At 44.7% G+C, this 27,347-nt stretch overlaps 1 protein-coding gene across 2 annotated transcripts in view; it reads right to left on the reverse strand.

The window, feature by feature from the left end:
• Positions 1-3,785: 3,785 nt before the first annotated feature.
• Positions 3,786-27,347, reverse strand: part of LOC309561249 (ras GTPase-activating-like protein IQGAP2) — a 506,552-nt gene continuing 482,990 nt past the window's right edge. For both annotated transcript variants that reach the window (XM_082265047.1, XM_082265046.1), the window contains 4 exons: positions 19,823-19,983; positions 18,468-18,611; positions 11,049-11,157; positions 3,786-4,890 (listed from right to left, as the gene is read on the reverse strand). In XM_082265047.1, the coding sequence (XP_082121173.1) occupies positions 4,777-4,890; positions 11,049-11,157; positions 18,468-18,611; positions 19,823-19,983 (528 nt within the window). In that variant the 3' untranslated portion in view covers positions 3,786-4,776. The remainder of the gene's footprint in view (positions 4,891-11,048; positions 11,158-18,467; positions 18,612-19,822; positions 19,984-27,347) is intronic.

Here is a 27,347-nt window from a genome sequence, read left to right on the forward strand (position 1 = left end):
CGCCCCACGCAGTGCCCTCTGTGCCCGTCACAGAGCCCTCCCTCCCCCACAGCTAGAAAGCACAAATAGGCATACATTTAACCCCTTTGATCATCCCCTGAATTAACCCCTTCCCTGCCAGTGTCATTTATACAGTAACAGTGCATATTATTTAGCAGTGATTACTGTATTAATGTAAACATAAAAGTGAAGTCAGCGCCTTAAAATAAAATACTTAATCAGCAGCTTGCAAACAATGTGAATATACAAACATAAAAAACAAGTGAAAAAATAGGTTGCAGCGCTAAAAACATAAAACTAGTGAACATATAGTGCATATGATCAAAAATAATGAACTCAGTCCATAAAACTACAAAAAAAGTCCATATGGATAATCAGTGTCAGTGTAAATAAAGTCAATCCTCCACCAGTGGTCCTTCACCCAAAAACAGAAATGCGCACTCACCAGACCATGTTGCTGTCTTATTAGGACAGCTAATGCGTTTTTGTATTTTATACAGCAGGTCTTGAGCCAGAAAGCAAATCAGAAGAGATGATGACACCGGAAAAAATTCCTTCAAGTACTCCAACCAGCAGGAAGTTATATCAATAGATATGCAAGAGAGAAAATGCTTTCCATAGTGTAGTATTTATTAAAAAAACAACTAAAAACAAGAAAAAGCCAAATACAAAGGTTCAATCTTCAGAACATCACTTACATGAAAAGCCACCAGAACCCACAATAGCACTGGTGGCTAGGACCTCTGGCATGTAATACTGCTCTGCGGCCGTTTCGGCCGTATGGACTTTTTTTTGTAGTTTTATGGACTGAGTTCATTATTTTTGATCATATGCACTATATGATCAGTAATTTTATGTTTTTAGAGCTGCAACCTATTTTTTCACTGTATTAATGTAACTGGTCCCCAAGTGTCAAAAGTGTCAGTTAGGTGTCCGATCTGTCCGCCGCAGTTCCGCTAAAAATCACTGATCGCCAACATTACTGCTTATGGCTATTCATAGGTATAGTGCTCATTGGAAGGGCCGTTCCTTAGGTAGAGAGATTTCAAAAATGGAGATGTCATGGATACATAGGAATAGATCTTATGTCCCTTATGGTCCTAATGTGGATGTGGATATTAATGCAGTTACTGACAAGGGGTATACATGTGACAATTTGGTTGTTTGAATATATTTTTTGTAAACTCGATCTGAGTCTTGATATCAGTCGATAGTTTATAATTTTCAGTGATACCTGTTTGTTTTACACAGGGGTGTCATAATCGGTGTTCAATTAACCTGTATTTATACAATTTCCAGGTGGAGTATAATTACCCTTTTTATCCAACATATGAGAGGGTGGGGAATATTATTGGCTTATGGGTATTTGGTATTGGTCTTTTAAATGGCATACTAAGTTGGTTGTTTTAAGACATCCATTCATATAAATGCAGTTTAAAGGTCCTCACTAATGGGGTATGCCTGGGGTTTTGGTCGCAGTTGGCCCCGTATGGAGAATTCAGCTGTTTTATATAGTTTATAAATTTTAGTTTTTTGCTTTTTTTTTGTAGATGGCTAATGGAGTATTCCAATGGTAGGCTAACTACCTTCACACAGCCATTTTTATTTTTTTATTATTTTTATGTTCTATATTAGTTAATTAATTGCAGCAAGATTGGACGCAGTGTAATTTTGGTCCTTTCCAGTAGGGACCGCTCATAATTTTGGCAGTAGGTGGCCCCATATTTCCGGTTACCCATTTTTATCATGAGTCTCTTATAAAGATCACTATATTAAAAGGGCCCTTTGATAACCTTAGTACGATTCATTTATATCTATCTTTAGTTTGGAGATTTCTATATATTATTATGACCTCTTTCATTCATCTTTCGCTACTGCTTGTTGTTGCACCATCTAAATTACCAATAGGCTGTCGCCTTTTGAGAATTTATGGGTTATGACAAAAACATAGATTTCTATTTTAGGGTTTTATGGGCATTGCCTTATCCAAAATGGTGGATTTAATGAGAACGACTGCCCAATGCTCAAATCGAGGTGTGGTTGTTGTCTCTATTGAATTTATAGCGATGAGGCCCGCGCCCCAGGACGATGTCAGATTGTGACGAAATGTGCCGGGTGGAGTGACATGTTGACATCACCGCGTTTGCAGTTCCCAGGAGGATGGGCTGTTGCACAGAGCCAGCCGGCCGGCTTTTATTTATGCGTGTTTTATAGTGTATTCTGTAACTGCAACTAAATAAATGTTTAAAATATTTTATGCTACAGAAGCCTTATCTCTTTTGGGGTTATATGTGACTGAGTTTCCTCAAGAGTGGCAGGTACCATTCTCTTCAACCTAAGTCCCCTTGATTGAACAGAGGCCCAGGCTGGGTTTAAAGCCACAAGTGAGGGAGACCTTCTGTAACAGGAGGTCAATATTAGCTGGTAAGCAGACAATTTATGAGGTGGAGGCTTTTTCACTTAGACTTACACACCATTTGGGTGATGAACAGTGCACTTTGTGATTGAATGGACTTTGGTTTATCACTCTTTAGACTTTCTTTTCAATATTTTAAGCGCAACTCTGTTTGGACTATACTATATATTTAAAGCTGCCTCCACCATACTTCACTGTATGGATGATAATGGCCAGGAAATGAGCGAGTATGGTATATTTATTTATGTTAACAGTACTATTATCTATTAAGTTATTGTATATTCAGCATGGTAACCATATTAATTTAATTATTGCATTTGCACGGTTTAGTGGAGAGTAATTTATTATTGCACAATTTTAGAGCAGCGCTGACACATTTGCACATAGACACTTTGAAGGAATTTATTCCTTTTTATCAGCAGCAGCCTAACTAAATTTAACGAATATTTTTTGTCATAAATTTTTTAGCACCATAAAATTCTTTATATGTTGCACTTCTTCTATATTTTTATATATATTTAATTTATCACACATTCCTAAGGGCAGGTTCACCTCAATCTACACAGCGTTTAATATACTGTACATGCAAATCAATCCATGCCCTCTAGGAGCTTATAATCTAAGGCCCCTAGCTTACATACATACACCTACATACTAGCATATTAGACAGGAGTCAATTACCTACCAGCATGTCTTTGGAGTGACGGAGAAAACCAAAACACCTGGAGAAAACCCACACCAGAACTGAGAGGGAATGCAGGTAGTGACCTGGTCCAGATTGGAAGAAATGACTGCAGTGCTGCATGGAAGAAGTTCTAAACTTTATGTCCCTTTTATACCTCTATAAAATTATGCTAGCTATTAGTGCTTTTAGGAACATCAACTTTCTTTGCTAGTCCCTAGGAACCCAAACATGTTGCCAATTTGGATGATGTTTGGGTTTCCCTACTACCATGAGATAGCAGTGAATCCTGTGCATTTGAAACTCATGGTCCTGCTTTAGCCACATCACTTACCTTTTATGAAGTATGTCCTACGTTGTGCAGACAGCTGGATCCAGGAGAAATCTTCATACTAGTTGACTATCACACTATGATAGACACATAGTACTACAGATGCCATGTGTTTTATCTTCTGACCACAGCCAAGATACAGTATCTCACAAAAGTGAGTACACCCCTCACATTTTTGTAAATATTTTATTATATCTTTTCATGTGACAACACTGAAGAACCTTAAGGACCCTCGGGTGCAAGCCATCTGGTTTCGGTGACTTATATTTATGTTTGGCACAACCTACCTGCCGAGGTCCTTCAAAAACTGTGTGCAAGTGTACCTAAAAATTACTCGAAAGGAGAACTGTAATCTGTTTTATTGAAACCATGAATTTTATTGCATTAAAAAATAAAGAAAATTACAAAGACAGAGCAATTGACATATAAAAAGGCACAGACTAAACGTGTGTAACTCTTTCATTGCAAGAGGAGGAGACAATGTACTACAATGCAAAGTTCACCCCCTTTAATATCACAGCACTAGGGTGACAGAACCTATGAACCCTAAACAGCTATCGTTACCATGGTACCTCACTGCCATTCAGTACGGCCTACATAGAACATTATACAAAAAGCCCATGTAGGCAGTAGTGCATTAAATCTAGAGTCAGGTTCATGCAACGGATCATTACATCAAGTATTTCTTTATAAATTATGTGTTATCTATATGAAAAAAAAAACAAATATTACAAAATTCCCAAAAAATTCACCTCTGTGGCTGACAAAATGTCACTTATCTGCAGTGCCAAAAAAAAATAAAATGGTTTTGTTAGGTTGTATTGAAAATGTTCAATCAGCCCTGCTGTATGGATATTAACACTAGAGACAATAAGCACTTCTTTCACTCAAAACACATTTACAACTTTTTTTTTTTTTTTCCAGGATTCAATCCAGTATTAAAAAATAGATAACATGATCAGTTTCCTCCATAGTGTATTTAATTGGTCAGTGAATTTAGAAATCTAGCAAAACTAAAAGCGTTTAAATTGCATTTCACATTGCAAAATCAGATTCATCTGTGCAGTATCTGAGGTGCTATTGTGCCGTAACTCACTACGACTTCCATTTGGCATGGAAGGGGTTAAGCTTCAGTGCCCAGAGGAGTCGGGTTCCTTTGACACTGATAGGGTTAAAGGCACCAGAATACAAACCGATTTAAAAATTTTGGTTATTAATTTCTCTCATTTCAAATAGATTTTGTTCACCATAGGATTTGAATTAATATATTAAATTAAAAAAATATTACAAAAAAATAGTTTGACCGATTTGTGGTAAGCTGTCCCGTTAGATCACCAGTCGGTATATTTATTTTCCATAAAATTTCCTATTGAGCAAAAATATCAGAAGATTTACATTGACTTTTGCCTTGTCAAAAATTTTCATTACAGCGACACCGTCATACTGCATCTGCAATAAGTCCTGAAACACAAAGAGAGAGAGGGAGGGATGTTATAGCGACTGTCTACAGGATATTCTTTTCAACAAAAATCTCATGAGTATATGTGCAGATAACATTTTATTCATGGTATTTACCTGGAAAAGCCTCCCTTGTGTAAACATCCAAATGCCCCGAGATGAACGACGGGTGCAGCCATCTTGGGAGAGATGTCAGCGCCCTCATCAGACTCCGGGCTGTCAATCTACAACTCGTTTGCTCCTCACCAGAAACAAACATACCTCTCAACTGTCCCCGATTAACCGGGACCGTCCGGGGATTGGTGCTAGGGTGCACTTTAGGATTGGAGAGGACTTGTGCTACACAAGGGTGGTTGGATATGAAATCCCTCTCCCCTCCCCCAGCACAAGTCTTGTCCCCTGCCAAAGTACCCCCTAGCACATATCCCTCATTTCCCCCCCCCCCACCCCCCATCAAAGAGATGCTGGCTGCCACAGAGGGGACAGCCCTAGGCACCCCACCAAGAGATGTGGTAAAAGTGCTCCAGATGTCCAAGCTAGTGCCCCCCCTGCCAGGAAAGTTAGTTGAGTCAAGTGTGAGTTTCAGGACACAGGGCTGGTTCACACCATTAATCGCACAGGAAAGCGCTGTGCGATTCACAGGTGACCTGGTTGCAGTGCAATTTCAGCCCACTCATTAAAATGTGCTGAAATCATGCTAGACCACACCCAAAGTAGTGCATGCCCTGCTTTAAAAAGCGCACAGCAACCGGATTGCATAGTATTACTGCACCATGCAGCGACCAGCGTTTGGGGTGTCATGAAGTTAACATTGACACCCGACACCCGCTGTAGATTACAAGTGTAATGCATTTTCAACGCCATATGGGAAACCAGCGCTGAACACAGAGGGAGGTCGGATTTGGGGGGGTGGAAGATTTGTGCTAAGAAGAGGGAAAAGGTTTATGCTGGGAGAAGGAGAGGGATTTGTGCTTGAGGGGTAGAGAACTTTTGCTGGTAGAAGAAATGTGGGGGGGGGGGGGATTTGTTGTGTTGGGAAGGGAGATTGGGGGAGGGGTGAAGAGAGGATTTGTGCTATTAGGGGGAAATCTAGGGTGTGGGGATAAGTGGTAGGATAGGGAAGAAGGAGAAATTGTGCTGGGACTGGGGAGGGTGGAGGGGGACTTGTGCTCAGGAAGGGGGAGGATGATTTGCATGGGAGTATTTGTTCTCGGTGGGGGAGAAAGGATTTGTACTGGGGGGTAAGTGTGCTGTTTTTTTTTTGGAGGAGAGGGAGTGGGACCTTTTTTGCTGAAAGGGTAAAGTGGGGGAGAGTATTGCTTGTGGGGGTAATTTTCCCTTTCTTTACCCCTACACTGTGTGTTACATGCCCCTGAATCCTGCACTCTTTTTGTTTTGTACTCCTGACTCTTGCATTACACACTTCTGTCCCCTGTATTCTGTGCATTATGTGCTCCTGGACCCCGTTCTGGGTGTCACATACTCCTAAACCCAGCACTGATACAGCACTCTGTACGTTACATACTCCTAATTCTTGAACACAATGCATTACACACCCTGTCCCCTGCACTCTGTGTTATGTATCCTTTCTTTTTTTTTTTATCAAAATTTTAAGTTTTATTGGAGTTTCAAAAAAAAATACACTTCAACAGTTCTATTGAGACAATTACCCACACCCCCCCTCCCAGATTCCCTCCCTCGTCCCCTTCCAATCAATTTTACTTGTCTGTTGCTCTATTATACCACCTCACTTTCTTCTCCATCTACTCTTATTCCCCTTCTAACCCTCTAGTCCGCCCAAATATTTCTTTTATTTACTGGTCTTCTTAAAATCCGCCCATTTTACCCATTTATATCATCTCTGCTTTCCAGATATTCCATATTATATATATATATATATATATATATATATATATATACACAGTACTCTTTTACACCAATCTCTAATTGTAGGGCTTTCTGTTTCCAACCATTTTTTGGGATAGCCCCCTTTGCTGCGTTTAACAGATTTGGAACGATCGTACCTTTTATAATGTTTTTTTTGGATTTACCAGTTTTATGAAATTAACATTCCCAAGGATCATCGGTAACATCTACTCCTGCGATTTCCCCAATGTATTGTTGCACCTTATGACAAACACGGATCTTAGGGCAGTCCCACCACACGTAGGCCATCATGCCCATCATACCTCAGCCTCTCCAACATCGTGGGGACCTCTCTGGTTGACATTTTTGTACTTTTACCGGTGTCATGTACCATCTCGATAAACATTTATAGACCATTTCAATAGTATTAACATCGATCGCGTGATTATAGACAGCTTTCAACAACACATTTACTTCTTGTTCTTCTAATCATGTTCCATTTTTGCAAATATTTTATTATATCTTCATGTGACAACACTGAAGAAATTACACTTTGCTACAATGTAAAGTAGTGAGTGTACAGCTTGTATAACAGTGTAAATTTGCTGTTCCCCTCAAAATAACAACACACAGCCTTTATTGCCGAAACCGCTTGCAATAAAAGTGAGTACACCCCTAAGTGAAAATGTGCAAATGGGACCCAAAGTGTCAATATTTTGTGTGGCCAACATTATTTTCCATCAACCCTCTGGGGCATGGAGTTCATCAGAGCTTCACAGGTTGCCACTGGAGTCCTCTTCCACTCCTCCATGACAACATCACGGAGCTGGTGGATGTTAGAGACCTTGTGCTCCTCCACCTTCTGTTTGAGGATGCCCCACAAATGCTCAATAGGGTTTAGGTCTGGAGACATGCTTGGCCAGTCCATCACCTTTACCCTCAGCTTCTTTAGCAAGGCAGTGGTCGTCTTGGAGGTGTATTTGGGGTCGTTATGTGGGAATACTGCCCTGCGGCCCAGTCCCTGAAGGGAGGGGATCATGCCCCAATGAACTGTAGCTCCCCAGTGCCGACAGCACTCATGGAGCCCCAGACCATGACACTCCCACCACCATGCTTGATTGTAGGCAAGACACACTTGTATTTGTACTCCTCACCTGGTTGCTGCCACACACGTTTGACACCATCTGAACCAAATAAATGTATCTTGGTCTCATCAGTTCCAGTAATCCATGTCCTTAGTCTTCTTGTCCTCAGCAAACAGTTTTCAGGCTTTCTTGTGCATCATCTTAAGAAGAGGCTTCCTTCTGGAATGACAGCCATGCAGACCAATTTGATGCAGTGTGTGGCATGTGGTCTGAGCACTGACAGGCTGACTCCCACCCCTTTAACCTCTGCAGCAATGCTGGCAGCCCTCGTACGTCTATTTCCCAGACAACCTCTAGATAGGACGCTGAGCACGTGCACTCAATTTCTTTGGTCGACCATGGTGGGCCTGTTCTGAGTGGAACCTGTCCTGTTAAACTGTTGTATGGTCTTGGCCACTGTGCTGCAGCTCAGTTTCAGGGTCTTGGCAATCTTCCTATAGCCTAGGCTATATTTATGTAGAGTGTAGAGCAACAATTCTTTTTTTCAGATCCTCAGAGTTCTTTGGCCAAGTTGAACTTCCAGTGACCAGTATGAGAGATGGAAAGTGATAACACGACATTTAACACACCTGCTCCCCATTCACACCTGAGACCGTGTAAGACTAACGAGTCACATGACACCGGGGAGAAAAAATGGCTAATTGGGCCAGATTTAGACATTTTTACTTAGGGGTGTACTCACTTTTGTTGCCAGCGGTTTAGACATTAATGGCTGTGTGTTGAGTTATTTTGAGGGGACAGCAAATCTACACTGTTATACAAGCTGTACACTCACTACTTTACATTGTAGCAAAGTGTCATTTCATCAGTGTTGTCACATGAAAAGATATAAAAAAATATTTACAAAAATGTGAGGGGTGTATATTTGTACTGTATATACATTTGGGTATATATATATATATATATATATATATATATATATATATATATACACAGACACACACACATACAGTTGTGCTCATAAGTTTACATACCCTGGCAGATTTTGTGATTTCTTGGCCATTTTTCTGAGAATATGAATGATAACACAAAAACTTTTCTTTCCCTCATGGTTAGTGTTTGGCTGAAGCCATCTATTATCAATCAACTGTGTTTACTTTTTTTAAATCATAATGACAACAGAAACTACCCAAATGACCCTGATCAAAAGTTTACATACCCCAGTTCTTAATACCATGTATTTCCCCCTTTTACATACCCCAGTTCTTAAAGAGGAAGTAAACTCAGCTTTATTATTCTCTTTTTTCAAATATTTGTGTTCAACAAAGTATTTTAATTAATTGCACATTGTAACCTTATTATAAATCCATTTGCAAATACCTTTTTGTTGAATTATAAAATATATCTTCTCCCGGGAATCAGCTGCGCCATCTTTGCTAATGATTTCGGTTTCTCCTGTGATGTCATTTCCGCCCTTACTTGTTTTCTCTGTCTAAATCTCACGCATGCGCGATCGCGTGTTATTCAAGCCTCTTTCTCGATAGCCGCTACTACGGCAACCGAGCTCCAGCGTTCTTAGCTCATATGACTACAATGTGTGTGCGATCCCCTGGTTCACTCCCCCTGTGTGACGTCTCACAGTCACAAGGGGAGAACCAGGAAGAAGGAGGAAGTACAGCAAAGTATAGCGAGCCTTCATAGCCATGCCGTTTTGCAGAGGAACTGTAAGACCCGGCGTGCTGTTGTTAAGGAAAAGGCACATAGCATGCCGTGCATTGAAGGACCAACTGCACATGCGCCAGTGACGTAGTAAAACTTTTCTGTACAGATTGTAGGAAGATGATACAAGTAAGTTTCACATGCAGCGATCTAGTTACAGTAATGTAGATTGGATTGAGCTAAAGTTGAAATGGGGAGTTTACAACCTCTTTAATACATCAATGACAGGTTGAAGTCTTTTGTGGTATATGTGGATGAGGCTCTTTATCTTCTCAGATGGAAAAGCTGCCCATTCTTCCTGGCAAAAAGCCTCCAGTTCCTGTTAATTCTTGAACTGTAATGCATGAACTGCACATTTTGAGATCTCCCCAAAGTGGCTCAATGATATTGAGGTCAGGAAACTGAGATGGCCACTCCAGAACCTTCACTTTGGCTACAGCAGAATAATAACAGGTCGACTTGGCCTTGTGTTTAGGATCATTGTCATGTTGGAATGTCCAAGTACGTCCCATGCGCAGCTTCCGGACTGGTGAATGCTAATTTTCCTCCAGTATTTTTGATAACATACTGCATTCATCTTGCCATCAATTCCGACCAAATTTTCCGTGCCTTTGTAGCTCACACATTCCCAAATCATCAGCGATCCACCTCCATGTTTCACAGAAGGAATGGTGTATTTTTCATCATAGGCCTTGTTGACTCCTCTCCAAATGTAGCGTTTATGGTTGTGGCCAAAAAGCTCAATTTTGGTCTCATCACTCCAAATGACTTTATGCCAGAAGGTTTGAGGCTTGTCTCTGTGCTGTTGGGCGTATTGTTAGTGGGATACTTTGAGGCATTTGCGTAGTAATGGCTTTCTTCCTACAACTCGACCATGCAGCCCATCTTTCTTCAAGTGCCCCCTTATTGTGCATCTTGAAACAGCCACACCACATGTTTTCATTGAGTTCTGTATTTCACCTTTAGTTATTTGTGGGTTTTTCTTTGCACCCTGAACAATTTTTCTGGCAGTTGTGGCTGAAATTTTAGTTGGTCGACCTGACCGTGGTTTGGTTTCAACAGAACCCCTCCTTTTTCACTTCTTGATTAGAGTTTGAGCACTGCTGATTGGCATTCTCAATTCCTTGGATATCTTTTTATATCCCTTTCCTGTTTTACACAGTTCAACTACCTTTTCCAGCAGATTCTTTTGCTTTTGCCCAAGACTCAAAATCCAGAAATGTCAGTACAGCACTGGATGAAAGATGCAAGGGTCTGTCGGGAATCCAGAAACTTGTGTGCATGTTATCAGACCAAAATCACCAGGGTATGTTAAGTTTAGATCAGGGTCATTTGGGTAGTTTCTGTTGTCATGATTTAACACAGTTGATTGATAATAAAAGGCTACAGCCAAACACTAACCATGAGTAAAAGTAATGTTTTTGTGTTATCATTAACCAGCAATTGATCACCTCTGGGCGCAGACAGCTTTTACCAATGTAACGTGTTTACCTGAAAGTGAAGTTGAACCTTTTCCATTTCAACCCCAAGAAACTTTGCCTTAACTTCAAAATCTCCGACTTCATCTCCAGGTGTTATATCAAATAAGACGTTTTTAAACCTGCAGAAGACACAAGAGTCCACTAAATGCACAAGCAGTTTAAGAAACATTCTACATGGTACAGGTTATATGAAGAAGGTATTGTAGAACACTGAGAACTGATGACAAGAAATATCTCCACTGCTCCCCCGTACAAGTCTATAATATGGTCTGACAACATATTAAGGATCAATTCAGAGGACAAGAGGGCACTCTTTACGTCTGGAGGAAAAGATTTAATCTCCAAATATGAAAAGGTTTCTTCACAGTAAGAGCTGTGAAAATGTGGAATATGAATCTCAATGTGAAATGTGGAATCTCAAGAGATGGTTCTGGTCAGCTCAGTAGATTGTTTTAAAAAAGGCCTGGATTATTTCCTATATGTACATAATATAACTGGATACTAACATTTATAGGTAAAGTTGATCCAGGGAATATCTGATTGCCTCTCGGGGGATCAGGAAGAACATTTTTCCCCCTGCTGGAGCAAATTGCTTAATGCTTGGCTGAAGTTTTTTGACTTCTTCTGGATCAACTGTGCCTATAGGATTGTGTATACGGGATTGTATAATTTATTTTTCCCTTTTTATTGGTTAAACTAGAGGGAATTGTGTCTTTTTTTCAACTATCTATGGAATTCCAGGCAGTTAGTTAAAGCATTCCTCAATCACTAATGCTATCCAAGAAATCCAGCTACTGCGCCAAATTCAGAAGGTTCAGTGAATTTACCTTAAAGCAGAACTATACTCACCTCAGCTCCAGCAATGCGGCATCCCTGAGCTCCTTGCATGGCCGCTGTCATCTTCAGACTTCAGTCTTGATCGCTGGCCACTTTTATTGACCGGAAGAAATGGCATCACTCCTGGGGATAGACAGGCAGGTAAGTAACTTTAATGCAGAAGAGACAAAGCATGTTTCTTTTGCATTAAAATTTCTGCCTGTTCGCCCATTTTTATTTTCAGCCTGAATGTCCACTTTAATCTGAGTTTCCTGCAGAATCGATGCGGACTACTCTCTACAGGGACAGCTGAGAAGAGATAAGAGGATAAGGCATATACCTCCTGAAACCTGTGCTGTACTTACATTTTCTCTTTCGTTCATTGACAGACAGCTCCTGATCTTCATAACCGTTGGGACGTCCCAAAGCAAAACATGAGGGGTGGGAACAGCAAAAAATTTCCCAAGGCTAAACAGTAACCAACCAGGCAACAGGAGCTCAATCAAAACAATTGGAGCCCACCTGAAAAAAAACAATACACCCTCAAAGAGGATCAGGTCCTCTAAACAGCAGCCTGCAAAACCTTGCAGCCAAAAGAAGCATCCGCAGATGCCAACACATCCACTTAAATAACTTTGTGAAAGTGTTCACCAACCACCAGGTGGCCGCCTTGCAAACCTGCGTCACTGACGCCTGATGATGGAAGGCCCAGGAGGCACTAAGCACCCGAGTAGAGTGCGCCTTGACAGGGAAAGGAGGAACCTGACCCCTGATGGAATAGGCCTGAATCGCAGTCTGTCTGATCCAACTGGAAATGGTCGCAGAGGAAGCAGACAACCCTTTCCGAGGCCCATCCGTGAACACAAATAGTCAGTCTGATTTCCTAAAAGACTCCCTAGCTGCCAGGAACACCCTAATTGCCCGGACCGCATCTAAGGCATGCAAGGCAATTTCCTTTGCATGTTTTGGCCTGGGACACAGCTAAGGCAACACAATGTCTTCATTCAAATGAAAATTAGAGACAACCTTTGAAAGGAATGACGTACTTAAAGACCACAACATACAGGGGTATACAAATACGGTTAACAGCAAACACACACACACATCATAGGTTGAACTGGTGTCTTTTTTTCGACCTCACAAACTATGTAACTATGTACAGGGGCGAAGAACCACCTTATCTCTGTGAACCACCAAGTAAGGTGAATGACAGGATAACGCTGCCAATTCCGACACCTTGCACACAGAGATTAAAGCCACCAAAAAGGCCACCTCCTGGGACAGCATAAGCAAGGGAATCTCCTGAAGATTCTCAAAAAGAGGCTTCTAGAGGACTGAGAGAAGCAAGTCCAAAGGTGGCAACAGAGACCGCACTGGAGGTGTCAAGTGCCTTAGAATGCCGGCTACCTCCAGAGCCATCAGGATATGGCTTGTGCCCCCCTGGCGACTGACATATGCCATGGCCATGGCGTTGTCCGATTGAATACGCACTGGACATCCCTGAAGACGATTGGACCAATGTTCCAGGCACAGTCTGATCGCTCGGAGTTCCAAGACATTATTCAGTATTCTGGACTCTTCCAGTGTCCAGATCCCCTGAGCAGAATATTTGCCAAGGATGCCTCCCAAACTGGACAGGCTGGCATCCATGGTAAACACTGTCCAATACAAGGGGAGGAACCAGCGACTGCGGAGTCACATTTGGCCAGAATCTCCCTTGCAGAAACCTTGTATGGAACTGTGCAAACCGAACCGCCTCGAAGGTAGACACCATCAGGCCCAGCATCCGCATGCAAGTCTGGAGGGATGAACATCTGCTGGACAGCAGGAGATGAATTACAGCCTGAAAATTCTGGAGTTTGTCCGGAGGAAGGAGCACTCTGGCTAAGGCCGAATACAGAGTCAGACCCAGATAGTCCAGCTTGTGGACGGAACCAGAGCAAACTTTTGAAAAGCAGTAGGAGACTCCGCTCACAGAAGGATGATGCCCAAGTAGCCCAGTACTGCAATCCCCCATTGGCATAACAATGCAAGCACCAGGGCCAACACTTTCATGAAGACCCGAGGAGTAGAGGCGAGACCAAAAGGTAATGCCACAAACTGATATTGCACCTCTCCCACAGCAAAGCGGAGGAAGCACTGGAGACCGACACATATTTGAATATATAACAAAAACTATCAGCGCAAAAAAATATCAATAGTGAATGGTGCAATAATCAAATGATATAAAGACCGGCTGCACACACTAAAAGTGTCTAAACCCCACAATGTAAACTAAATAAACCAAAAAGTAGTGTTGCGCCAGTCATGTGCACACATAGTGTAATAAAACTCAAAATCAGTGTCCATACATGTTCCAATGTCCATACAATCAATCAAATAAACGGTGAATCCACGTGTCCAAAACTTAATTAGTGCTTTCGTGATTAGTGCAATCCCACCACCAGGTGAATTGGTCTCTCACCTCCACTATAGACCCACTGCTGGGTCAATCACAGCGTTGTATATACACAGGGACCTTCAGATAGTAAAGGCTATGGATAGCCTATCACCTCCAGAGGGATTCTCACCGATAAACATAAAGGGGGAACAAAGGAATAGATCTAGTCCTCTCTGTATGGTTGCAGTAAACTGCTTTATTGAGTAAAAGGAATAGTACTCACAAAGGTGGCGCTTCCAAAGCCCAACCACAGGCGTTGACTTCCTCAGTAGACCCCTACTGAGGAAGTCAACTCCTGTGGTTGGGCTTCGACGTCACGCGTATAGGGGACAGATCCTGCGTGCTGGAAGCTGTCTCTTCCTAGATACCGTTTATGCTGATTGCTATGAGCTTTGGAAGCGCCACCTTTGTGAGTACTATTCCTTTTACTCAATAAAGCGACTCCATTCTGCACCCGCACAAAGCAGTTCAGCACTTTCCAGGGACTGTAAACAGGTTTGAGTAAAACCCCTGAAACGGTTTGGAAGTCGTAAACTGGGACTATCACCCATAAAGAAAAAGTTTTGCCCCACCCCAAAAATAGCCTGTATGCAGACCAGGGACAGTAGCACGCCAGAAGGAAGAACCTTACCGGAGGTTAAGAACGAAAATTGAACTCGTAGCCGGACTGAAAGACCTCGTGGACCCACCTGTTCTCGTACCAGGGGAGTCCATGGATCCGGGAACCAGTGAAGACTCCCCCCCCCCCCCCACCCCAGATACGGATGAGAGCGCAACTTCCTGCTGAATGGGCCTTGTCCGCGGGTCTGGAGAAGCCCGCACTTGACTTGCCAGACCAAGGTCGCTTGGATCCTTCAGAGGAGGCCCCAAAGGGCTCCAGTCCCTTGTCAGTCGACCCTGAAGGAAGAAACAACTTCATATGAGCTGAGTATAAGGGCCTGCGGAAGAAAGGTACTCTTCCCCCCCTGTGAAACCATAAACGATGTCATCCAGAGTAGCACCAAACAGGCGATCTCCTTGAAAGGAAAGATCAGTCAAGGCTTAGTTAGATGTCTGGTCCACAGACCAGCATTTGAGCCAAAAGACACGCCGAAGGATCACTGCCGAAACAGAGAGCCAAGCCACTAGGGGAGCCGCATCCAAAGAGGTATCACAGATAAACTGCAGCCCCTGGACCAGCTGGTCCACCAGCTCAGCAAAGGCAGGGGGGAGCTTCTCCCCCTCCAGATCACAGCGTAAAAGCTTAGCTCGCTTGATCAGAGTCTGCAACACCGGGGCAATAGTGAGTATCGGCCTCAGTGCCGAACCAGCCAGGGTGTACAAGTTGAGGGGCCACAGCCTCTGCCTTCCTGTCAGTTGGGTCCTTAAAGGCCAGCGACTGGAAACCGGAGGGTCCACCACTGGTGGAACAGTCCACTTCTTAAGAAGGGACTCCTCATAGGGGTTTCGTCTAGCAACTCACTTAGGGACCCAAGGGGACGCTTTGGTCGTCCACACTCTTTAGTGACAATTCTGTCAAAATAGGTGGGGAAAGGGAACTCATTTGCTGCTCTGGATGGCTTGTGAGTGCCAAAGGGAACTTGCGCCTCTGTCGCAGCTGCAACTCAATCACAGATACAATTAGTGTGTCCACCAGCGCCTTTTTGAGCGCGGTTGCAAAAGCAGAGGAATTATCCTCGCTATCTGTGGATTCAGGGCACGTGGTCACAGACCCAGCAGGGTGACCCACATCCGTGGCGGCTGAATCAGATTCAGGATCGGAGGAGACAGATGAGGCAGGGGAAGGCACTTTTATGCCAGCCTTTCACCCAAAAACCACCTCCACCCGGGACACAAGGTACTCCAGGACCGCTGTCAGTGCATCAATGGATGGATGGGACTTGGAGGGCCTCGCAGCCCCAGAGAGGGGATCAGGTGTGTAGATGTGTTCCAAAGACTCAATGAGTCACCAGGAGGACCCCACTAAAAAAGTGTAAAACAACCCCCACCGCTCTGGCAGCACCACCCGGTTGCTAGTCACAGAGCACCAACACATCCTCAGCAGAGAGGGAGAGGACCCCACCAGACTAGCCACCCTGCAGAAACCAGGCACTGCAGCCACTAGGAGAATATGCACTGCGAGAGCAGCGATCAGAAAGGTATCCAGGAGTCAGCACCAGAGGATGAGGAGGGGCTCCCACCGCCGAAATCGCCACCCAGAGGGCTCCACTGTCATGGCCCCTGCCATTTTCAATTTCAAACCACCACAAAATGACCGCTGGACTACACAAACATGGCCGCTGTGCATTGAAGCACACAGGGTACAAGAAAATGGCGGCACCATGAGACACCCAGGAGGGATCCCTTGACAGGCCCAGGCAGGACGGGGCCCTGGCAGGAGCCTCCACCAGGGACAACCCCCCTCCCGCACAGTCGATCGTCCAGTCGCTGGAGGCGCACCCCGCCCCCATCGCCAGCATAGCACCCTGTTCCCACCCCAGGAGGTGGCCAGACCACCCACACAGCCCCAGCCTAAGGTGAGGGGATACGATGGGGGGACAGATGAAGGGGGGTGCCTGATGGGAGGGAGGGGAACCCTGAGGTCCGACTGTCCCAAGGAGGGGCCAACGTCCACCCCAAAACCCTCCAGGGGGAGAGGGGGGAGAGCTACTCATCACACCAGGAACCAGGCGGGCACCGCTCCAGACAGAATCCCATGGGAATGAAGGGGGCGGTCGGCCAGAAGGAACGCTGCGACTCTTGCCGAGCCCCAGTCGTATGTGACCTTGTGAGGCAATTAACTTGCAGGCCAGCCCCTGTCTAGTGAGGAGCTGAGGTCTGCGCGCACTGACTGGCCAGACTGGGGTGACCACTGGATCTAGATTATCCAGCCCAGTCCAGCAGTTGAATGTAGATCTCACAGGAAAGAAACAGGAGAAAAATGTATATTTAAAAAGAGAAAAAAATTGCCAGGACCAGAGATCCCAGCAAGGAACTAGGTCCTTACTCCTGATTAGGCAGAAAAAAAGTACCTATAGCAGAGAGAAGGAGTATACCCCCTGGAACTGCCATAGGTATAGGCAGACTTTTTTTCTGCCTAGTGTCCTACTCCTGTAGGGGGCAGTATAGCCCAATGGTTATGAAAATCAGGAGCTGTGTCCGTCAATGAACGAAAGAAAAATCTTTTTTGGCCTGTACTCATTCTGAAAAGTGGTGTATTTCCTGTGCCTAGGTACACCACCTGATCCAGGGCCCTTCTGTGCATTCAGTGTCACGGTTGTATATCTTAAGTGTGTGTTCTTCTAGGCGCTGCTGCTTCTGACTGATATTCTAACTAGATTTAGAATGAGATTTGGTAATTGCACTACTGTTGATTCACTGTTCTCTTTGCTGGAGATCAAGCTGTACCTGAGGACTTGCACTGCATGCATCTCACTGCTTGTTTTCGCTCTGTGGATCGGTTTACCTATTGTGCTGCTGCTTGATTATTCCTCCATCAATCATCATTACAACATTCAACAGCTCTGAGGAAGCAAAAAGCCTTATCCTCTATCAAAATCACTGCCTTTCACAGAGACTCAATGCAGAACAGAGCACGGTAAGCCAATAATTGGGAAAAGATCAGCTGCAGAGAGAACGCAGGTAATAATTGTGCCTGCATTTTTGGGCACAGCTTTCACAGTTCAGTCCTCTTGAAACAAGAGTTGTTTTGGATATAAACCATAAAATCAGCTGTAGTTAAAAGTTTTTGTTTTTTCACTTGTTTTCCTCATTCCTATCCCCTTCACTTCCTGTCTCATAGCCAAACAGGAAGAGAAAATCACTGCAAATTAATTTCTTCACCAGAACTAGTGTTCCCACTGGAAGATTCCCCCTCTATTACTTTTCTGGGGACAACAAAAAATGTGGGATTTTTTTTTTTTTACTTTCGCTTTTAGTGATTATAGTAAATAGGACAAATTAGAGGGTGAATTTTCCTTAAGGGGGGCATAGACCGCAATAAAAACAAACAGGGGTTCTAATCCCTTCTCACTCTATACTTTTAAAAAAAGTTTTGCCTCTAGTTATACTTTAAATATAAAGCACTATATTCAAATGACAACCTAAACATTGTCTGTCAGTTGATTTATATAAATTAGTCGGATTGGCTCTAAAATACAATAAAACATCCACACTTGCTGAAGTGTTACTCACTGATTGGTCTGCAGGCCTTCTATCTCCAGGATAACTCCTTTCTCATATAGTCTAGCTGCTGTGTACTTCAATGATGACTGCTTCACTTTCTTGTTGGTCTTCTCTTCTCCCTTCCCATCCATTTTAATAGAACGCCTTGAATTCCTGTGTATAGTACATGGATATTTTAAGAACTAACTGAGACTAACAGTTTAAAAAAAAAAGACAATCTAAATGTTGATGTATATTGGTTTATGCAGTTCCTACAGCAACTCTTTAGCAGGAAGAGTATTGGTTTGGTTTAAAACAATTTGCCTGATAACTAAGTGTCCGTCATCAAGTCATTGGCATTCATGAATTAAACCGTGTAAGATGTGAATTAAACCGTGTAAGATGTAGTATGTAAGTGCAAGTTTATACAAAGAACTACAAAAAAAAATCTTTCTGGAATTGGACAGAGGCTGAAAGACTGCTCTCTAAAGTCTACTGGGTACTTCTTAATTAATTCACCATAGATATTCCACTTTTTTTCTCAAAGGCTGAAAATAAACTAGGATTTTGTGGAAAACAAAACCTGATTTGAATGGCAGCTGAGCTTGGCCATAGAATGGCCTTATTTTCTTCTGAATTATGTGCCACCAGAACCCATTTCAACATTTTGTCCAGGTTATCCCTAGAAAAGTGGCAGTATACCATGCCTAACTTAAGACTTGCTGGGGTTCTCCCTGCCTGATACAAACTCTCATGTCCCAGTATGTCTAATCTTACTTAGGCATCAGGCCTGATGTCCGCTCCTTCATCCCCCTAGAATCCTGAGTGGACTGAGCTCATCACCAGTATCTGTCTTTCCCGCTTCGGTCTATTGTGGTTTGCTGTTTTGTTTGCCTTGCCTAAGTGTTTCAGTGACTTCTGCTTCATCTGATATCTATGCAGAAGCTGTCTGTAATATTCACTGTTGTATTTTGTACGTGCCACATTTTTCAATAAAAGATCACCATTCAAAGGCCATAACTGCTTCCAAGCAATTACTTAATCCATTGCTGAAGTTTGCTTTTTGGGTAATCAGCCTCATTGATGGTTTTATAGTATACCAGTAATGAACATATAGGAGTATAGAAAGCAAAGAAAAAAAAAGATAATACCATACAGAACTATAAAAAAATAAAAATACACACCAAGGTAATAAATACAAGATAATAAAAAATACACACCAAGATAAATACAGAGGTAAAAAACAAATGACAAGATTTACAGTGACAAAGAAAAAAGCAATGTGGGAAGTCTACTGTAAATGAATAATTCTCATTTACAGGAAGAAAATAATTCATGTTAAGTTCAAATGATAAATGCAACAACATTCAAAAAGCAGAACATACTTCCTAGTTAAGTTATCCAGACAGGCCTTGATATAAGTGTTATAATAAGTTATCTGATCCTCATAGAATGCTGTCTTGGAGTTAAGAGCATTGAGAGTCTGCTGAAGTTTCACAAGTTCAGCTTTTCGCCGCTGCCGGTGTCGTCTTTGGTTTCGGATATCCTGTATTGTAGGAGAGAAGAATTTTGTCACTTTAGACCAGACTGTAAAACAACAAGTGCGAGGGAAAGCTGCAAAGAAATATCAACCTACACATATCGACACAGTGTACTGCCAATTCATGCTTCATCGGCTGCAAATTCAAGTCATGGGTGGCCCTGTTGTGGTCACCTGGCTCACCAATTTTGATCTGTAAATCATCCAATCAAATTCAGTCACTGTGATATTCTGACAGCTGCGGGAGCAATAGCTGTCAGAAAACAGTAACCAATGAGAAATTCCCCCATCCATGATGTTTAGCAGCATGCTGACTGAGAGAAATCTTAACCTCTATGACTAGCTTAACAGGTGCCCAATACCTCCTATGGAGTCAATTTACACAACCATGATCAATGTGGTATTCTCAGTCATGTGTGTGATTTGCTGTTCATTTTATTTGAATATTTTTTTGTTTTTCAAGTCCCATAAGTTTTTTCCACACAGACCTGCTGAATTTACCATATTACATAATCTATTTGATGCAATTAATGTATGAGTTTTTTGTTCTATTAATATCTCTGGCTACCAGCTGGCATTAATAGTGGGTTTCTATAAGGTGGTGTAAAACAATCCATAAAATAAAAAGTTACAAGAAAAAGCAGGAAAAGGAGATAAAACAATCCAAAAGATAAAAAAGTTACAAGAAATAGCAGCTTTCGACTACTCAATGTTCCAACATTGCAGAAAAATCTCCTTAATACCAATGTGAGATTTAGTTTTGAGAACTGAACATTTTCCTGTGAAAACTATTATAGGATAAAAAAACAAATATAACATAACTTGTGCAACCATTTTATTAGTACAAAGTTGCAATCCAAGCAGAACATATGCTACATTTAAGCCTTTAAGCTGGCCATAAACAAATCAAACTTTGAGCCATTACTGTAAATTGCCTGGTCCTGCAGACGAGACCAAACAAACTTTGATTTAGAAATCAAATGAGTTGGATAGAGTAAAGAAAAACAAACCGTGATTGCAGTCAATCTGCTGCAGTCACTATTCGGGTATTCTAAATGCCACAGCTAACAGCAGGAGATTCGACCATCCAACCTGCTTAGCATGGATAGGGGAATCTGTGGAGTTCTGTTGTTTATGTGTTTGGCTAGCATTAGGGGTGAACTGTGTCAGAGGGTCACGTTCATAGGGTTTTGATTAATAAAGTTAAGCATAATCGGACTCTTGTGTGGCTACCTTCTGTATTAAGCTGGGTAAACACTGAAGGAACCGACTAGCTTTCATGTGTACAGAAGTCTACCGATCGGCTTTTGCCGAAGAGACATTCTGGAGAGCCAATGGCTGCGAGTGCTAATCTGTGTATCGTTGCGGGGAGGGGGGTCCCCCAGTCAGAATACAATAGCACAGCGGGGAAGATCGATGCACCAATATCCACTGTGTTGGTTGCAGTGTGTACATCCTTTTAGTAGCAGTGGATCATGTCCAGCCATAAGAGGAATACCCAGGGTGGTGTCAATGAGTAGATGCTGGGCTGCACTGTACACATAGCTGTGCTCCTGTACATAAATACAAATGACCAGCAGGCTGCTGGCCATGCAATCAGGTAACGAATCAGCAGATTTCTCCTAAGGATGCACTGAATGTTCCCTATTGTCATTGTTTGACTAAGCAGGACCAACATGATGGAATTTGCCAGGCTGTCAGACAATTATCTGCATATTAGCAAGTAAACTAATAATTTAAAGTAGTAGTAAACCGTCAGTTTTTTTTTCTTTTTTTTTTTAAACTTGCAAGGCAAAGTTATAATGTGATAATGTGCATCGCATACCAGCACACAATGTAAAACTATGTAAAACTTACCTTAAAATGAAGCCCTCCAGCGGCGTGCTTCAATCTTCACCCAGTCTTACTTTTGGGTTGGTGGACCCTGGTCCTTTGAAAGGATGAACCACGATGACGTCACTCCCTCACATGTGCGTGAGCCGCTGTTCACGGCATAGGACTCTGAAGGAACGGCATACCCATGCACAAGTAACGTCACTGGCGGCTTTGCAAGTAAATGTCTCCTAAATGGTGCACACTCAGGAGAAATTTACTGTACCTATAGGCTTGCCTACAGGTAAAAATCAACCAAGGGAGTTTACTCCCACTTTAAGTAATATTGCTATCTGAATGAATGTAAAAATTTTAGAAGCTCATCATTCTGTCATTTATTATCGATATGATCAGAATTATTTCATAAGCAGACACAACTACTTTACTTGCTAATACGGGTACAGTAGTTGTGTTGAAGGTAAAGCTCAACTATGGACTTTTTCTTAAAAATGTCCCCCAGGCAAAGTTAAAAAAAACAAAACAAAAACAAACAACAACTCACCTTTAAGGCTCCGTTCACATGTAGGCGTTTTGGGGCGTTTTTGGGGCGTTTTTCTGCTCTAGGATCAGCTCTCAAAACGCCCAACAAGACAAATCCTATTCATTTCAATGGCCCCTGTTCACATCTGAGCGTTTTGAAGCTGTATACAAAACGCCCAACGCTCAAAAAAGTACATGAGCTTCTTTTTGGGCAGATTACAGGCGTTTTCCATTGATCTCTATTCAATCTAAAAACGCCTGCACAAAAATCGCGGTAAAAAACGCTGCAAAAATCGCGGTAAAATCGCGGTAAAAAACGCGCGAAAAACGCTACGCTCAGGTGTGAATGTAGCCTAAAGGAGTTGTAAAGGCAGAAGGCTTTTTATTTTAATGCATTCTATGCATTAGGATAAAAAGCCTTCTGTGTGTAGCAGCCTCCCCAGCACCCTCTAATACTTACCTGAGCCCCATCTCTATCCAGCGATGTCCACAAGTACTTTCTCCATCCGAGGCTCTCTCTCCTGATTGGCCAATCAGGAAATAGAGGGGGCGGGGCTGAACCGCAGCTCCATTTCTGAATGGACACACAGAGCTGATGCTCGGCTCGGGTGCCCCATAGCAAGCTGTTTGCTGTGGGGGCACTCGACAGGAGGGAGGGGGTAGAAGGAGCAAAGAGGGACTTGAGAAGGAGGAGGAGGATCCAGGCTGCTCTGTGCAAAATCAACTGCATAGGGCAGGTAAGGCTCCTTTCACACGGGCAGTATGCCCGACGGAGTCCGTTTTGTTCAGCGGGGATCAATCAGCAGATCCCTGCTGAGCAAGCGGATGACAGCTCCGTCTCCGCTCTGTGTGCAGAGATGGAGCTGTCAGAGCCCCGCTCTCCTCTATGGGAGATCGGATGAGAACGGACCGCCTGTCTGTTTTCATCCGATCTTATGCAATCCGATCCTTAAGATGGATGGAAAAACGGAATTTTTGTAAAATCTTACCTGTAAAATTCCTTTCTCTGAGTCCTCCGACAGTCGCCGCCTCTTCATATTCGTCACATATGGGGTATTAGACTTTGCTCCGAAGGAGTAGCTAGGCAACAGAATATGTTAACATTAAAGCTTTTAACATATCCCACCCTCAAGGGGTGGTCCCCTCAGTCAATACCCTCCTACTTCCTGCAACCATATCTCAGTTTTAGTGGAATAGCAGTAGAGTATACAACCAAACCCCAAAAGAGGGGCGGGGGCGGCGACTGTCGGAGGACTCAGAGAAAGGAATTTTACAGGTAAGATTTTACAAAAATTCAGTTTTCTCTTACGTCCTCCGACAGTCGCCGCCTCTTCATATTCGTCACATATGGGGACGTCCCAAAGCAGTTCAAACATGAGGGGTGGGAAACGCATCCGCGCCGAAAAGGCAACGCAGTCTCCGCATCAAAGAAAGGAACCTTACCAAAGGAAGGAAACCAGCTGGGCAACAGGAAAAAAACAAGTGCTCAACAGGAGCAACAACCCAGGAAAAGACAAAAAACCAGGGGATACAAAACTTATCCCAACAGCCAGGAGTCCCCAACAAGGGACCCTAGGGAATAGCCGCACTAAGAACCTTGCGGCCAAAGGAAGCATCCGCCGATGCCTGAACATCTACTTTGTAGAATTTTGTGAAAGTGTGCACGGTCGACCAAGTCTACAGAAGCCCCATGACAACAGGCCCAAGACGTACTCAGAGATCTAGTAGAGTGCGCCTTCACAGGCACAGGGGGAACCTTCCCCTGCAAGGCATAGGCCTGTTCAATGGTCTGCCTGATCCATTTGGCGATGGTAGAGGCCGACGCCGCCATGCCCTTCCGAGGACCCTCTGGAAGAACAAACAAGGAATCCGTCTTTCGAAAAGACTCAGTCGATTTAAGGTAAACCCTTATCGCCCGAACAACATCCAGAGAATGTAATCTCACCTCCTTTGGATGTTTAGGCTTCGCGCACAGCGAAGGCAAGACAATATCCTCATTAAGATGGAATTCCGAAACTCGTTTCGGAAGAAAAGAAGGATTAGGTCGCAAGACCACCTTATCCAAATGAACAACCAGATACGGAGACTTGCAGGACAAAGCTGCCAGCTCCGACACTCTGCGAGCCGAAGTGATCGCCACCAAAAAGGCGACCTTTTTGGACAACATAGACAACGAGATCTCCCTGATCTGTTCAAAAGGAGCACGTTGCAACACAGACAGAACGAGATTCAAGTCCCAAGGGGGCAGAGGATCCCTCCTAGGAGGAACCAGATGCCGCACACCCTGAACAAAAGTGCCAACCAAGGAGTTGGAAGCCACGGGACGTTGAAACAGAACGGCCAGCGCAGACACCTGACCCTTTATCGTAGCCAGCGCCAAACACTGATCGACACCCGTTTGAAGGAAGGACAGCACTCGGGAAACCGAGTACGTGCGGGTTGAAAACCCCCTGGACTCACACCAGGCAAAATAGGCCTTCCAAGTACGGTAATAAACCTTCCCCGAGGAAGATTTCCTCGCGTTGATCAAAGTATGAATGACCTCTGGGGAGAGACCCTTCTCCTTTAGGACCTCGGTCTCAACAGCCAGGCCGTCAAAGCCAGAGACTGTAAAGCAGGTATATCGGTCCTTGAGACAGGAGATCATCTCGAAGAGGCAAACGCCACGGGGCGTCGACCGCCAGATTCACGAGGTCTGCGTACCAGGACCGGCGAGGCCAGTCCGGTGCCACGAGAATCACCGTGCTGCGTTCCGAGTGTAACCTGCGAAGGAACCTGGACAGCAACTGAATCGGTGGAAACGCGTACATCAGCCTGTACTGATGCCACGGGGCCACTAACGCGTCCGACGCGTCTGCCCGAGGGTCGCGCGTCCGTGCCACGAACCTTCTCACCTTGTTGTTGAGACGAGACGCGAACAGGTCCACATCTGGAGGACCCCACTTCGCGCACAACATCTGGAAGACAGTCGGGTGGAGAGACCATTCCCCCTGATCCAGGGTCTGGCGACTCAAATAGTCCGCCTGCCAGTTCTCCACCCCCGGAATGTGAACCGCCGTTATCGCCGGGACATGAGTCTCGGCCCAAGACAGAATGTCGGCCACTTCTCGAGCCGCTCGGGCACTCCTGGTGCCCCCTTGGTGGTTGATGTAGGCCACCGCCGTGGCATTGTCCGTCTGCACCCGAACCGGGCAACCCTGCAGCCGGTCCGTCCAGCGATGAAGACAGAGATTTATCGCACGCAATTCCAGAATGTTGATCGGAAGGGAAGACTCCCCCTCCGACCAAGTTCCCTGGGCGGACAGAACGCCCAGAACACCACCCCAGCCCGACAGGCTGGCATCCGTGGTGATCACCGTCCATGAGATAGGACGAAACGACTTGCCCCCGGACACCATCGGGGACTGGAGCCACCACAGAAGGTCTCTTCTGGTGCGATGACTCAACGAGATTTGAAGATCCAGAGATTGAGGTCGCCCGTCCCACCTGGACAGGATCTCCGCTTGGAGACCCCGCGTGTGAAACTGGGCGAAGGGAATCGCCTCGAAGGCCGAGACCATCAATCCCAGACATCTCATGCACGTCCGCAGAGACGAGTGCGGAACGTCCCTGAGGGACCTGACTTCCTCCTGAAGAGTTCTGAGTTTGTCTTCCGGCAGGAAGACCTTCGCCTGCACCGAGTCCAGAATCATTCCCAGGTAGGGAAGACGAACCGACGGACTCAGTGTCGACTTTGGAAAATTTATCGTCCAACCAAACTCCTGCAGAGTTTGCATCGTGACAGACAGGTCCTTCTCCAGACCCTGGCTGGTCGCAGACCGAACCAGAATGTCGTCCAGATACCCCAGGACAGAAATGCCCTGGGCCCTCAACAATGCCAGAACTCCACTAGATCTAGGGAGGAGCGGGACCTCGATAAGGAGGCCCCCGCCATAACAGCCCCATCACCTTCACCCTCAGAATCAGAGGAAAGAGCAACTCTGGGCCTTTTAGTAGATTGAGCAGCCACCAGCATCTGTACCTGAGCAGCAAGGCCAGCCACAATAGTGGCTAAATCCCCCCCTGGGGGGGAAACAGCGGTCCCCTGGCTTTCCACCAAGGCGGTAGGAAATTTGCCCTCCTGAGAATCCATTGCCCCTGTAATGCCGGACAATAAAGGGTTAACTGCCCCTTTTAAGCAAGCGCGGCAAGCGCAGCCCACCGCACCACACTCAAGCACAATGAGACCCCCACAGGGAATATGCAAACTGAACACAGGCAATGGATAGCAAGAACAGAAGGATAAAACCTGAGGAGACCCTCGCCGCTGCTGCTGCCTCGATCGGTGTTCCTGGAAAGAGGAAGTGATGCTGCCAGGGCGCTCTATGAAAGCCTATGGAGGCTACAAGAAAATGGCCACCATGCATGTAAAACATGCGGCCGGAGCGAGTGTAGGCAAAATGGCGCCGTTTGGCGCCGAAACCGCCGCTCCACAGTGCAGTAATGCACACATGACATCCCTGTATCAGAATACATGTCAGATCGCCGCAGCGATCGCTGTATATGCCCAAACATGCCAAAAAAACATGCCCCACAGCACACAGCTTCACACACTGACCAGGCTGACACACAGTGTCACACAGCTGCCCCCCCCCCCCCTTGCAGCCCACAGCATGCAGCCGAGAGATAGGGAGACAAGCAGTGTGAATAGAGGCAGGTTACACAGTCCCAGACTGACACCCCCCCAGACAGACAGGTCCCCACATAAATACACTTACCTCACATGGCGCGGGGGACCCGCACAGGCGAACAAGCCGCTGCACATGAGGCAGGGAGAGTCGCATTCAAGACGCACAAAATGGGGGTTAAGAAACCGCACAGCGTCCAGTGAGGTAGCCACCTCACCAATCATCCCTGCACCGAACAGGGATGGGTCGTTCACTGTGCCAGGAGCGTTACCTGGCTGAACGCTCAATGGCAGGCTGGGAAGCCACTGACCCACGACCTGCGACCAGGGGGATCAGCCCGAGACCCAGCCC

The sequence above is a fragment of the Pelophylax lessonae genome (assembly GCF_965119305.1).
Source record: "Pelophylax lessonae genome assembly, chromosome: 1".
Lineage (NCBI taxonomy): Eukaryota > Metazoa > Chordata > Amphibia > Anura > Ranidae > Pelophylax > Pelophylax lessonae.